Source organism: Phoxinus phoxinus (genome assembly GCF_949152265.1).
Source record: "Phoxinus phoxinus genome assembly, chromosome: 13".
Taxonomy (NCBI): Eukaryota; Metazoa; Chordata; class Actinopteri; order Cypriniformes; family Leuciscidae; genus Phoxinus; species Phoxinus phoxinus.
In genome coordinates this window covers 4,691,254-4,704,657 of record NC_136888.1, presented here as the reverse complement: position 1 = coordinate 4,704,657, position 13,404 = coordinate 4,691,254, and the positions used below count along the sequence as shown (strand labels likewise).

The 13,404-nt window shown below is 39.2% G+C and overlaps 1 protein-coding gene across 1 annotated transcript in view; it reads left to right on the top strand.

Annotated features, from left to right (window-relative positions):
• Positions 1-12,798, top strand: part of atp6v1c2 (ATPase H+ transporting V1 subunit C2) — a gene marked incomplete at its 5' end in the record, with an annotated part of 36,585 nt that extends 23,787 nt beyond the window's left edge. Inside the window, 11 exons of the mRNA XM_079633016.1 lie at positions 380-465; positions 909-971; positions 1,499-1,611; positions 1,716-1,807; positions 7,914-8,012; positions 8,097-8,165; positions 8,392-8,484; positions 9,175-9,262; positions 9,803-9,900; positions 9,984-10,113; positions 12,683-12,798. Coding sequence (XP_079489142.1) covers positions 380-465; positions 909-971; positions 1,499-1,611; positions 1,716-1,807; positions 7,914-8,012; positions 8,097-8,165; positions 8,392-8,484; positions 9,175-9,262; positions 9,803-9,900; positions 9,984-10,113; positions 12,683-12,778 — 1,027 coding nt within the window. The 3' untranslated portion in view covers positions 12,779-12,798. The remainder of the gene's footprint in view (positions 1-379; positions 466-908; positions 972-1,498; positions 1,612-1,715; positions 1,808-7,913; positions 8,013-8,096; positions 8,166-8,391; positions 8,485-9,174; positions 9,263-9,802; positions 9,901-9,983; positions 10,114-12,682) is intronic.
• Between the last annotated feature and the right edge of the window lie 606 nt (positions 12,799-13,404).

The following is a 13,404-nucleotide window of genomic DNA, read 5'->3' as shown; positions in this document are numbered from 1 at the left end:
TATGAAGTTTAAAGCATGACAAAAGATTACTAAAACATAATTATTTAAAATGTACTTTAAGTAAAAACTTTTTGACATTTTAATTTGTGAATTTTTAAAAAGAGTAAGTGTGTTAAGAACATTCACTTAAGTGGCCTTTTATTTTGTTAAAATTATATTATCAGAAAGTTTTGTTACAAAAAAAGTACACTACATGTACACTTTCAATACAATTTAGCACACTTCACTCATCACAACCGTTTATAAAATAACAATATTGATAAATGCTGTATAACATGCTAATTCATGATACCTTGTGCCTTAACTAATGTTAAAGTATAGACCCTTATTACAAAGTAACCAACAATTTACTCTTAATTTCTCTTGCACCATAACACAGTGTGATGCGTCAGACGTCTCAGAGTTTGGGTGAGGTGATGGAAGAGTTCAGTGGAAAACTCCTGGAGAGCATGCTGGCCAATGGAGGTGAGTGCATGCGGAGAACACGGGCTCTGTAACGGCGAAACCTGTTCCATGAGAAAGCAGAGAAGAGTTCATTAGCACAAGGCCACCCCCTCTGAGCCAGGCCATAGTCACATGTAGATCAAGTTACATATTACAGAAACATGGCCTGATGGAAGGGCTTCTCTCTGCCTTGCAATATTATAAAAACATTTTGGACAATTAATCAAAATTGTCTGTAGTACTTCACTGTAAAAAGACTGTAATCATATAATTTTGGGCTTTTTTGAATGTTACTTATATTCCAAAAGTTGAGATAAAACTTTATTTTTATTTTGTGAATTCAAAAATATTGGACAAGAACATCATTTGTTTACCTAGATATTAAGTAAACAAATTTAAGTTTAAGTTTATTTGACTAAAATAAAAATATATATTTTACGGTGTTTTTTCTGTATTCTCACCAGAGCACAAGACTAACCAGAAAGGTCGACGGTCACCATTGAAATCGTACTGCCAGACCGTACAAGGTACACTGACATTTGCGAGTTAACTTTCTGTGCTTGTATTATAAACGTAATATTAGCATACTAACCTTGTCTGTGTAAAGTTATAAGCATATATTTCAGCCCTTGTGAAATAAGTTTGCTTAATTGATTTGAATATGCACTTGTATAGTCATACAATTTTAGTTTTTTTTTAAGTCTGTCCTTGCAGATAATATAATATTAATGAAGTAGAAGGCAACTTATGTGTACTTAAAGACAGTGCATGAAGATTTAACAAGTTCATAGCTACACTTCGTGGATTATAGCTACACTGTGTAGATTAATGACCAGTTGTGTGTAAATGTTATTCAACAAAAATGATTAAAAGGGACATATTCGGTATAGTTAGTCAAAAATCACTTTGTCTGCCTGATGGTTGTAATTATGCTGCTGATTTGCTTACACATTGCTAGAGTGTGTAGTGTGAAACAGACCTTCGTTTCAGATGCATTTATCCAAGATTATTCCTTTAATATATTTTGTGGTTTACTGTTTACTTTCTGATTCAGTGTTTCCTGATGTTTCAATGGACTTGGCAACATATGTGACCAGATTTCAGTGGGACAGAGCCAAATACCCAACTGCACAGCCTCTAAAGACCCTAACTGAGATCATCTCCAAAGTATACACCTTATATAAAGCATGATTTAAACAATAACAACTATTTGTTTCTATATTTATGTCCTATCGGATAAATGTTTGTCTGTATGGGTGGTTGTGTGTTAGCAAGTTTCGCAGGTGGACACTGAGTTGAAATCACGCAGGGCTGCTTACAGTCACCTTAAAGCCAGCATTCAAAGCTTTGAGCGGAAAAATGAGTGAGTTTTCATATCTAGAAATAGGGCATTTTATATGGGAACATACAAAAATATTGTTTAATAATGTCTATTTTTATTACTTTTTTGCATTGTTTTCATGATTCATTACGTTTATTTTAACAAAAAGGATATAGTGATAGGAAAAATGAGATTGGAGGAATATGTCTCGGGTTACGTATTTTGCGTTGAAGCTGTGTGAGCCGCAGAGGCTTAAGGCCTCATCATGCTTCTGTGTCAACTCCACGGCGTAGCTACGCCTTCACTCCTACGGCGTCGTGGCCGTTTTATGGTTCTGCGTCGGGTTGCGTTGCATCGCGGTGCATTTCCCTGCCATAACGCTAGGGGGGAGGGGGGGGGGGGGGGGGGGGGGTATGGTTCGCGAATCTCTTTGCTAGTTTGTTTTGGTTCCTTGCACCGGTTCCGCTTTTTCATTTCCGACAATGGCGAGCGAAAGAGAGAGAGTGTAGTTGCAGCTGGAGCTAATCGACGTTGATCAACAAATTATTTTATTACAAATGTTTAATCGCAAAGGAAAAAGAAGACGTCGTTAAAACAAACGGTATTAAAAATGGCGGTATAGCGGGAGGGGGAAACCGGAAAAGCTACACTGCGGAAATTATGTATAATCTGATCCCCGGTCTGCGGGGGTACGCCGTCGATTCGACGCAGAAGCATAAAACAGGCTTTATTCATTTCACTTTTGGTTTAAAAGGGGATTTGCTTTTGGGTCAACCCTGAATGACTAAAGATCCTGGGGTTAAATCTGCATCCAAACTGAAGAACCTGATGAACGTGTGCAGGGAGGACCAGCCTGCCCTAGCACAAACATCCTGTAAAGGTGAACCCAGCAAGAGCTTTCGAGGACGCTGTACTCCTAGTGGAGTGGGCCCTAACCCCTAGAGGCGAAGCCATTACATGCCTCATAGGAGAGGGTGATGGCTTCAGTAATCCAGTGCGGGAGGGAACTTGCTACCGGCAGAGTTGCCTCAACTGTCTGGCAACACACAAGAACAGAGACACCATGTTGTCCCTCCCAACCAAAGGCATGTGGCTAACGGGAATAGTGGCTGTAAGACATATAACAGTGAATATGTAACATTATAAATGTAAGGTAGCCGGAGCCAACCCTGCTGAGAGACGATCATGAAACTCCAGCACTGGACCAATCGGGCAGGTAACTGTATTAACCTCATGTTGTTCACACAATGTTACAAAGAGTTGCCATTTCGGGCATACAACTTCCTAGTAGAAGGAGCTCTAGAATTGAGGATTGTTTCAGTGTATCCTGCACTTGAGAGAGAAGATCTGTTTCGGATCACGATCTCCAAGAGGATGCCGTCCAGGGTAGACACTAGGTCTGCAAACCGGCCAGAAAAGAGCAACTAGAAGGAGGTGAACTCAGTCCTGGCGGTCCTGGTAGACAGGATGTCTGCCCCCATGTTTATGTTAGTGATGGGAAGTTCGGATCATTTTACTGACTCATCAAAATGATCAAATCTTTTTTCGAGTCATTTAGTTCATTTAAAGGTAGGGTTGGTAATCCTGTTCAGACACATTTTTTTTTATACTGGGTGAAATGGTCCTTCCATTCTGATAGTAGTCAATACATTATGTGTTCAGAAAAAGGAATGAAACAAATCTGACCTCTGTAGCGGCTGTAGGACAGTAAAAACTCTGACCAATCACTGCCATTCGGTGCGAATGTAAAGAACCAATCAGATGCCTTCATGTCTCGTGCCCGAGCACCACTGCGTGCACAGCAGTGATGCGCGGGTCAATGTATAAACAACCCGCACCCGACCGACGTTTTCAACTAACCCGCCCGCAACTCGGACCGCAAAAAAAAAGAAAGAAAATATTGTTCCTGACCCGCGTTTTTTAAAGTAGCTAGTAAATGCTCGTCATGGGCCATAGACGGAGGAACTAGGGGTGCGCATTTTTCAGAATGCTGTATGATATAGCCTAGTGTTTTGTAATAAAGGCTTGATTTATTCATTTATTTCGTTTAATTTTCTTAACAATTAAGATGCTGCATGTGTTTATCCAGTCTAACCGAAGTGTGCTTCTCTCCCCGGACTTTCCCAACAAAAATCCCCCCCGCCCCCTCTCAGCAAATACATAAAACTGACATTACTGAGCTATATGCGTTTAAAAGTAGCCTATTAAAATGGCACAATGGCATTGCTCAGTTCAACGCGTTGGGAAATCGGGCATTTTGTCCCGCGTCAGCTTTTATTCAAAAGTTAATAACGCGCTCAACATTCAAAAGGTAAATAAGGATTTCCCACTGTCATCTCTGCAGACTGCTCGTGCGTCATCCTCGCGCATTCAGACAATAAAGTGTAGACCTATGTATTTCATAGAACATTGTGTCTAGTAGCCTACTATATAAATTACAAAGGTAAACGACCCGACCGACCGCGACCCGAATATCATTAAAAATATTTTTGACTCGTAACCGCGGGCGCAGGCACCCGCTCATTTTGGATCAACCCGCGCATCACTGGTCTGGTAGGTACATGCAGCTGACTCCAAATGTGGATGCGCGTTCATGTTTGTGGGGGGGCGTAGCTTTGGACGGAGCACTGACAGGAGGGGGCGGAGCTTAGAAGAGGTGCCACTTTCAAATCTGGCTAGCTCTCCAACATTACCTACTCTAGCTTTAAGGGACTTTAAATTTTACCCTTTTAACAGGCAAATTCCCCGAACACATCCACCTACGCAATCTTGATCATATTCTGAATTAAGAAATCATTATAATGCAGTCAAAAATAATTTACAGGGAACATCATTTATTTTGTTCATTTGTCACGTGACAGACGCAATGAACTCATCACTAGTTTATATGCCTCAGAATATAAATTACTCTCAGAGAAAGGAACTTTTCTCCCGGCCAGAGCAAGATATGCTGCTCCTACCTGAAAAGGGGGTGCAAACAAAGCCCGCCCTAGTGATTGATGTAGTAGACTGCCAAAGTGTTTTCCGTATGAACCAAAACATGGTAGTCCCTCAGCTTTGGAAGGAAGTGTTTCAGAGCTAGGAACACTGCCCTCATCTCAAGGCAGTTTATGTGCCAGGAGAGATGAGGGTCCCCCCATAGACCAGGGGCTGGTCGGCCATCGAGAACCGGACCCCAGCCCGCAACAGCAACATGCTCCTAGTGTCAGGCCCCTGTTGAGGCACCCAGGCTTCTTCCAGAGTTTAAGAGCACATAGCCTCTTGACACATGACTCTTAAGGATTCAGAGGATGAAAACCTATGCTCTTGAGCCAGAACTGAAAATGAGGGTCACAGTACAGCAGACCCAAAGGAATAATATTGGCTGCTGCTGCCATGATACCTAACAGCCTCTGAATTTCTATAACAAAAAGCTCCTGACCTAGCTTGATGTCAATTTAGAATCGAAACCAAAAAGTACACTCCTCTGATTGAGCTAGTATCAGCTAAGCATCTATATAGATGATTCACAGAGGTGCCAGAGCATCATCCATGCACTAGATGAATATGCGTGGGGACAAGGCTAGGCCTAAAAGAAGAACTCTATATTGGTATGCTTCACCCCTGAAAGCAAACCAGAGAAACTTTCTGTATTCTGTCCGAACCTCAATGTGAAAGTAAGCATCCCTTTAGATCTATCGTCACAAACCAATCCTCGAATTGGATTTCTGACAATATGAGTTTGAGGGTAAGCATCTTGTACCTGTATGTCAGAAGAGTATGGTTCAGGAACCTCAGATCTAAATTTGGATGCAGCCCACCATCATTTTGCCACATTTTGGGCACTGTCTCTCTCTCTCTCTCTCTGGTAGGGGTACATATTCTATGGCCCCTTTTGCAAGGAGAGAATGCAGCTCTTTTTGAGACATTTTTCATCTGCCATCACACCCTCATTGCTACCACACCTTCATTGCTACCACACCTCGGAAACAGGGTGGATGGGAAGCAAACTGAATCTTTTAACCTTTTTTTTATAGTGTTCAGGACCCACTGATAGACATTGGGCAGAAGTTGCACTGCTGCCGCAAAGTCTGACAGAAGAATTTTTTTCTCCGATAGCATCGGTTTGTTTGAGGCCCTGAAGCAGTGAACTGGCGTCTAAACTAACTGAAGGGAGGATTCACTCATGAGAGAAGATGGGGTGAATGGCCCATCAGACGCCTCCACCTCCTGAATCACCAAAGGTGGCAGGAAAAGTAGAGATGCACCCTGAAAACCTGTAGAAAATCTGGCACACAATTTTGTCCTTGCAATTTGGGCTTTGAAGGTTATCCAGTCATCAAAGATATTCACTGTACGGTATTTACTGCATTGCTGAACAGGCCAGAGGGCAAGATTAGGGTGTCAAGGAGAAATGCCTTGTCTTTTCTTTTATTTCCATAAGGTTGAGCCACAGATGCTACTCTCGATCGCAAAACGTAAAGTTTCTCAGGAAGTAGCAAAATAAAAATTGCAAGGGCATTGACTTTTTTCCTTCCATCTCATATTTTTATATGTCCTTTTTCAGGATTCCGTACAATTACGTCAAAGAGTAAAATAAGGTTCTTACCCACTAAGCAAAATGATGTCCAAAAGACGTCTTTTCAACGTCTTTGTCACAAAAGTCGGACGTTGATAAGACGTCCACTGAGGAGCCAGAATGAAAGTTTTTATGACGTCGTTTTTGACGTGTTCTGCACGTCCGATATAGACGTTCATCGAACCTTCGAACAAGGTTAAAAACTAGTTCAAATGTGGACATTGTGGACATATTTTCAACATCATTTATGGTCTCATGTAGACATAATCACTTTGACTATTGCTGTCAGTCAGATGATCTTAGTGAGAATTAACAGAGGTTTAGATGTTGATATTTGTTTAATTTGAAGTGTCACCATTGTGGTGATCAGTGTTTGTTTTAGTTGGGCTCTTGGTCCCCTTTACTTTAGCTTTTCTTCGGCTGCTGTAACTGTGTGTTTGTTACACAATGGTTGTTGCAGAGAAAGCCAAGAAAAAGTATGAGGTGTTATCAGCTCAATGTTGATGATGACATAATCATCACAAAATGGACATCAAATATTTTATTTTGTGTTTATATTTGGAATTCATTACCACCAACCTTGTGAAGCTGCAATATTGGTGATAATAGCATTAAAATTATCACTTGTATGAAGGTAGAACAAAAGCATGTGCACATGAGGTTTTGAGCAAATTTATAATGAAGTCACACACAGACTTAGAGATTTTGGATATGAATCACAACAACGGTGACAATCAAAACAAAAATGCTTGAGAATTAAGGTACCCATTATGCATTGCAGCATGAAGCTTTTTTTAAATTGTCACCATTGTTGTGAATCATATGCAAAATATTGATATCTGTGTGTGACTACATTACACATTTGCTCAAAACATCATGTGCACATGCTTTTTATACATCTTCAAATAAGTGATAATTTTAATGCTTTTGGTGCCAATATTGCAGTTCCATAAGGTTGGTGGTTATGAATGCCAAAGCATCTGACAAAAATTTTATGTTTATTTAGTGATGGTTTCATCATCATCATCATAAATATGTTGCAAATACCTGATCTTATGTATTTTTTGCGTTCTCTACCACAACAATTGTGCTTTACAAACACACAGTTAAAGCAGTCATAGAAAAGCTAAAGTAAAATAATGGGGACCAAGAGCCCAACTAAAGCAAACACTGATCACCACAATGGTGACACTTCAAATTAAACAAATATCAACATCTAAACCTCTGTTAATTCTCACTAAGATCATCTGACAGCAATAGTCAAAGTGATTATGTCTAAATGAGACCATAAATGATGTTGAAAATATGTCCACAATGGCCACATTTGAACTAGTTTTTAACCTTGTTCGAAGGTTCGATGAACGTCTATATCGGACGTGCAGAACACGTCAAAAAAAGACGTCATAAAAACTTTAATTCTGGCTCTTCAGTGGACGTCTTATCAACGTCCGACTTTTGTGACAAAGACGTTGAAAAGTCGTCTTTTGGACATAATTTTGCTTAGTGGGTAGTTTTTAAATGTGACCTAAATATGTTTATGTGAGATTCAAATAAAGTTTAATAACCATTGCTTCTTCTGTACCTAACCAGGGGAAGCTTGCAGACCCGTGCATTGACCAATATTGTGAAGAAGGAGGACTTGGTTTTGAATTCAGAGTATCTCACAACACTGCTAGTTGTGGTGCCCAGGTCAATGTGAAGTCTGAGAGTAGATAGCTCATGTGTTACTCATCAAGAGTTTTACTGAATGTATTGTTATATGTATCTCTATAGGACGGCATATGCACTATGGGAGAAGACATATGAGTCGATGTCTAAGTTTGTTGTTCCTCGTTCCAGCCGGTTGGTCCCCATGCATGTTTGTGAAAAATTTATATTTAATGGGAAACCTGAAAATATAAATTTTAATTGTTTAAATATATTAATGACAATAATTTGTATATTACAAATTGATGTCTGCCCCAGTAATCTCTATAAGATGTTATGTAGCATTCATGAATGATTGGAAAAGCTGTTGAAAAGTCATGAGAATTCATTGCTCAAAACTGGTGCCCCTGTTGTTTGACAGGAAGTTGGTTGAGGATGCAGATGCAGGGATTTTCACAGTAACACTGTTTAAGAGTGTCATCGGTGAATTCAAAGCCCATGCCAAAATTCACAAGTAAGCATACTGTCAAAGTGTTACTACACTGCCCTGTGAAAAATGTAGCATAACCTACTTTTAAAAAAAGAGTGCTTATTACAGAAATAACATACCTGATAAAATAATTTAATAAATGGTGTTTTCGGGCACTTAACTGCATGACAATTACATTTAAATGAAAATGTATTACAGTTTAAAGGTAACACTTATTTTAGATAGAGTGTCCTTAGGGACAGATTTACTAAAAGCTTGAGCCAGCGCAATCCCTCTTTTGGCGTTCAAAAACTACTGTCAGGATTTACTAAAGACACGCAGTGATAAATAAGCGCTGAAAAGACGAGGGCATGGTTATTTTTGCGGCTGACCTTATTGCATGCATTTGTAGAAGTTTCCTTTCCGGAATCAAAATGTATGGGAGGAGACATCATGCAAGGTGATTTACTAAGGTTGCGCTAGTACATTTTCTGGCATTTGCGCAATTATTTAATGACCAAAAAAGCATGTCTTAAACCAGACAGTAGTTTGCACTGCTATTGGTTGCGTTGGTCATTATGGAAATTATCTGGCTGTGTTCTTTAATTTGCTCGTCATCAGTAGATCAGCAGCAGAACTTTCCACTCCCATCGGCACTTTTTTGGAATTGCGTTCTCACGCTAATTTGCCCTGTTTTGTCAATCTGGTCCTTATTGTTACTCTGTCGGCCAACAGGTTTACAGTGCGGGAATTCAATTCGGATGAGGCCGAGAAGCAAAAGCAGGAGATAAGCCGTCTCGCTATGGATAAGAAGGAACTGTATGTAAGTAAAACAAGAACAAATGTAGGGTGGGACTTGATTTTGTCCATGGGAATTGATTGGACGGCTGGATGACTGGTTTGCTATTGGTTGATCTCATGTGAGTGACAGGTTGCCCAGCCTTGCGCCAGTTAACAGGTCATCAAAGAAGAGAAGAGCTGTTGCTGCAAGAGGAAGTTATTTTGATTCAAGATTATTCATGACATGAATTAAAAAAAATATGTGCATGGGTAAATCATACTGCAATACTGCAATATTCCATAAAAAAAACAAGAAGAGTCAAATTTTAAGCACTGATTATTAAGACAAAATAGACCACTGAATTGACCACTGCATCCGTGATCTTGATTAATATCTTCAACATGTGCACCTGTGTTTGGCAACCTCAGGTGATTTTGGGATAGTGAGAGATTTAATTTGATAAAAGACAGATAAAGAAGAGGAAAAAAATTAAATTCTATGATTATTTTCAAGACTAATGGCACGTAAAAGTTGTCTCAAGAATCAATGCAACAATAATAGGGTGCTTATTTGTCCCCACAGAGAACATTTCTGTGTTGGCTGAAGGTGAACTTTAGTGAGATCTTTGTGGCCTGGATTCATCTCAAGGTTCTTCGGATATTTGTTGAGTCAGTTCTCAGGTAAAAGAACCTCTTGAACAAGCAATGAATCAAAAATATAAACAGATCAACACACACATTACAGTTTCTCTGCTGTTGGTTAGGTACGGTCTGCCGGTCAGTTTCCAGGCTGTTTTGCTACAGCCCAGTAAGAAGAGTATGAAGCAGCTTAGGCACCAACTCAACTCTATATTCAAACACCTCGACCCAGCGGCTGTGACCGGTAAACCAGATGTAAGATTTTTCTCTCTCTCACTCTGTACCTGAATTCCAATTTCCAAAGCCACTCACAGTTAAAAGATTAGTTCACACAAAAATGAATAAAAGGCAATATTTGCGATTATAATTGCGTTTGTTGCTTGACAATTTTTTTGGCAGAACGCAGAAATTTTTTAATGATCATCAAAGTGTCACAATCTGTCAGCTGTATTGAGTGCTCGACGCAGGAGAGTATAACAAAAACAATTTAATTTAAGTCTTCAAGTCAAGTCATCTTCATTTATATAGCGCTTTTAACAGTTCAGCCTTTAAGTCAAGTCAACAGTTCAGCTTTTAACAGTTCAGTCTTTAAGTCAAGTCAAGTCATCTTCATTTATATAGTGCTTTTAACAGTTCAGCCAAAAATTAAAATTCTGTCAGTAATTACTCTCCCTCATGTTGTTCCAACCCCGTAAGACTTTCGTTCATCTTCGGAACACAAATGAAGATATTTTTTATGAAATCTGAGAGCTGTCTCACTCCTATAGGCTTCTTAAGGGATTGAAACTTGCCGGCCCAAAAAGTGATTAAAGACATGGTTAAAATAGTCCAAGTGACTACAGCGGCTCAACCATATGTTTATCAAGCGATGAGAATACATTTTGTGCGCAAAAAACCCCCCAAAAAAACTAACGACTTTATTCCACTATTCATTATATTCTCCGTGGGCCTGAGTGTGTTTGTGTAGTATATCTGCGCAGCGCGTCTGTGTTGCATGTCACACGCATCACACACATGACCAGCGTCAGCCAATAGTGAGCCTACGTGGTGACGTGCAACACAGACGCGCTGCGTACGCAAACACACTCAGGCCCACGAAGAATATAATGAATAGTGGAATAAAGTCGTTAGTTTTGTTTGTTTTTTGCGCACAAAAAGTATTCTCGTCGCATGATAAACATATGGTTGAGCCGCTGTAGTCACTTGGACTATTTTATTCATGTCTTTAATCACTTTTAAGAAGTGAGACAGCTCTCAGATTTCATCAAAAATATCTTCATTTGTTTTCCGAAGATGAACGAAAGTCTTACGGGATTGGAACAACATGAGGGAGAGTAATTACTGACAGAATTTTAATTTTTGGGTGAACTATCCCTTTAATTATTAATCTGGTTTCATTTTATTTTGATGGTCCCTTTAATAAATTCTGTTGACTATAAGTAAGTCTCATTAGAGTGTTAGTAGAGTATTAGTAGACTGTCAACAAGTCTGTTCTGCCAGTCCCAATCTGGCAGCAGAAAAGCCAGTGGAAATTGAATACTTCTTTTCTGGATTGGCCATGGAGGTTATTTCAAAGGTTACAGAAGAGCATTCAAGTGCAAGAGTATCTTACAGTTCTAACCATTAGGGACTCAGTTACCCCATTGAGGCCCAAAAAATCAGATGCTTGAGGTAGCAACATGGTACGTTCTGCAGTGAGGCGAATGACTAGCTGGGCTTTGGGTCCGGAGTGGGGCTGGTAAAGTACTGCCCTGGGCCGATGGTGAACGCAGATCCAATATTCACCAGCACCCACTCCAACAGAGCACAAAGATAAATGAAATGACACAGTAACATCTTACTCAATAATATAACTTTAGTCCACATGGCTTTATTCCAAGTGTTCTAAATCCTTACATTATATTTGTGTGAAGAACAGACTGAAAAGTTATTTTGGTGTGAATTTTTTTTTGAACTGCCCATTAACATTAGCTGTTTCCATCCAAGGATTTGTTTGTGATTTTTGGGATATCGCGGCAAGGAATACAATCTTAAATTGTCTCAATCTTAAACACTCCAATGAGGTGGATCATTTTTTTATTCTGTAAGAAATCATGCGCACAAATTGCGATGGAAATATTTAATGAATAAATTACTGGCTGTGCAACTAAAAATTCAAGTGGCCGCTCAAGTCAGAATTACCGTAATTATAAGAAAAGCATTCACTTCCTTACAGAATTCGTGATTACAACTTGTAAACTCTTTAAACTCTTTTTGAGAGATCCAACTTGTACTATGTATTTGCTGTACCATCTGACCACTGCAGATTAATTTTGGTGTTGTTAGTGTCCGAAGGGTCCGGCTCCATGTAGAATGTCACATGTTGTCATCTCGTAATTGCGGTAATTACAACATGGCGTGAATGCAGCATTTGACTCAACAGATTTGAATAACTGGACTAGCCAGCGGACCTGTCTCATTTTACACCATCTCAAATGTTGTTTTAGTCATTCTGAAATGCCTGAGCCAAAGTTTGTCATTAAAATGATTTTCTTTAATCACCTCCTAACTCTCACATGATTGTTTCAACACAATTTTGGGTCAAATATGGACAAACCCAGCCGTCGGGTTACATTTTTTAATTAAATTTTTAACACAACTTTTGGGATTGTCCATATTTGACCCAAAATTGGGTTGAAACAACTCAGCATTTTTTATGCTGAGTTATGCAAACTGTGATTTGCAACTTCGAGTGGAAACATAGCCGGTGTGTAATTTAATGAGAACTTTAAAGATGAATCATGTTTTGATCTTGTTGTGATGGTTTTGCTGTCACTCTTTTTAGGTGGGGCTTGAAATCCCAGACGGAAACAGCGGACAGCAGGAGTATTACACCTACATTTGTTATCCTATCAAAATTAATTTGGTGGATCCAAGTTAGTGCTAAATTATGGAATGAACTCAGGAATTTTTGAAGTAATTTGGCACTAATTTTTCTGTTTTGCATCTTGCAAATTAAAATAAACCTTGACAAACAGATGAAATACATGGCTACTGAGTGTGTGCTTTTTTATTTAAACAGGAATATGTGAAAATGTTGAGTTTTGCCATTTATAACGCACCTTAAAATAACATTAAAAGCGAGCATGCATTTCTAACAGGAAAAATACCACCTCTAGTGTAAAAACAGGAAAATGGCAGTGCGGTATAAGGACAAACATATAATCAAATGACCTTATCTTTAGGCCTCAGACAGACCTGACTGCATCCACACAAGCAGCGAACATACGATAGGTTGAGAGTATGCTGCTCATTACTGCCCTGTGGCGCATGTGGAGATTTGGCACGTACTAGCATGAAGAACAAATATAGACACAGATTTTACACAGATCGATTTAAGACTCAAACTCTCTTCAGTACAAAAACATCCCCCGTGTGTGTTCTTGTTTTCAATGTTGATTATACATTATACAAGCAAGAATGTAATTTTTCACGAATACACACAAGATTGCAAATGTGACATTGATTTTATCTCATAACATTATCTATGCCATTGTAATTGTATTC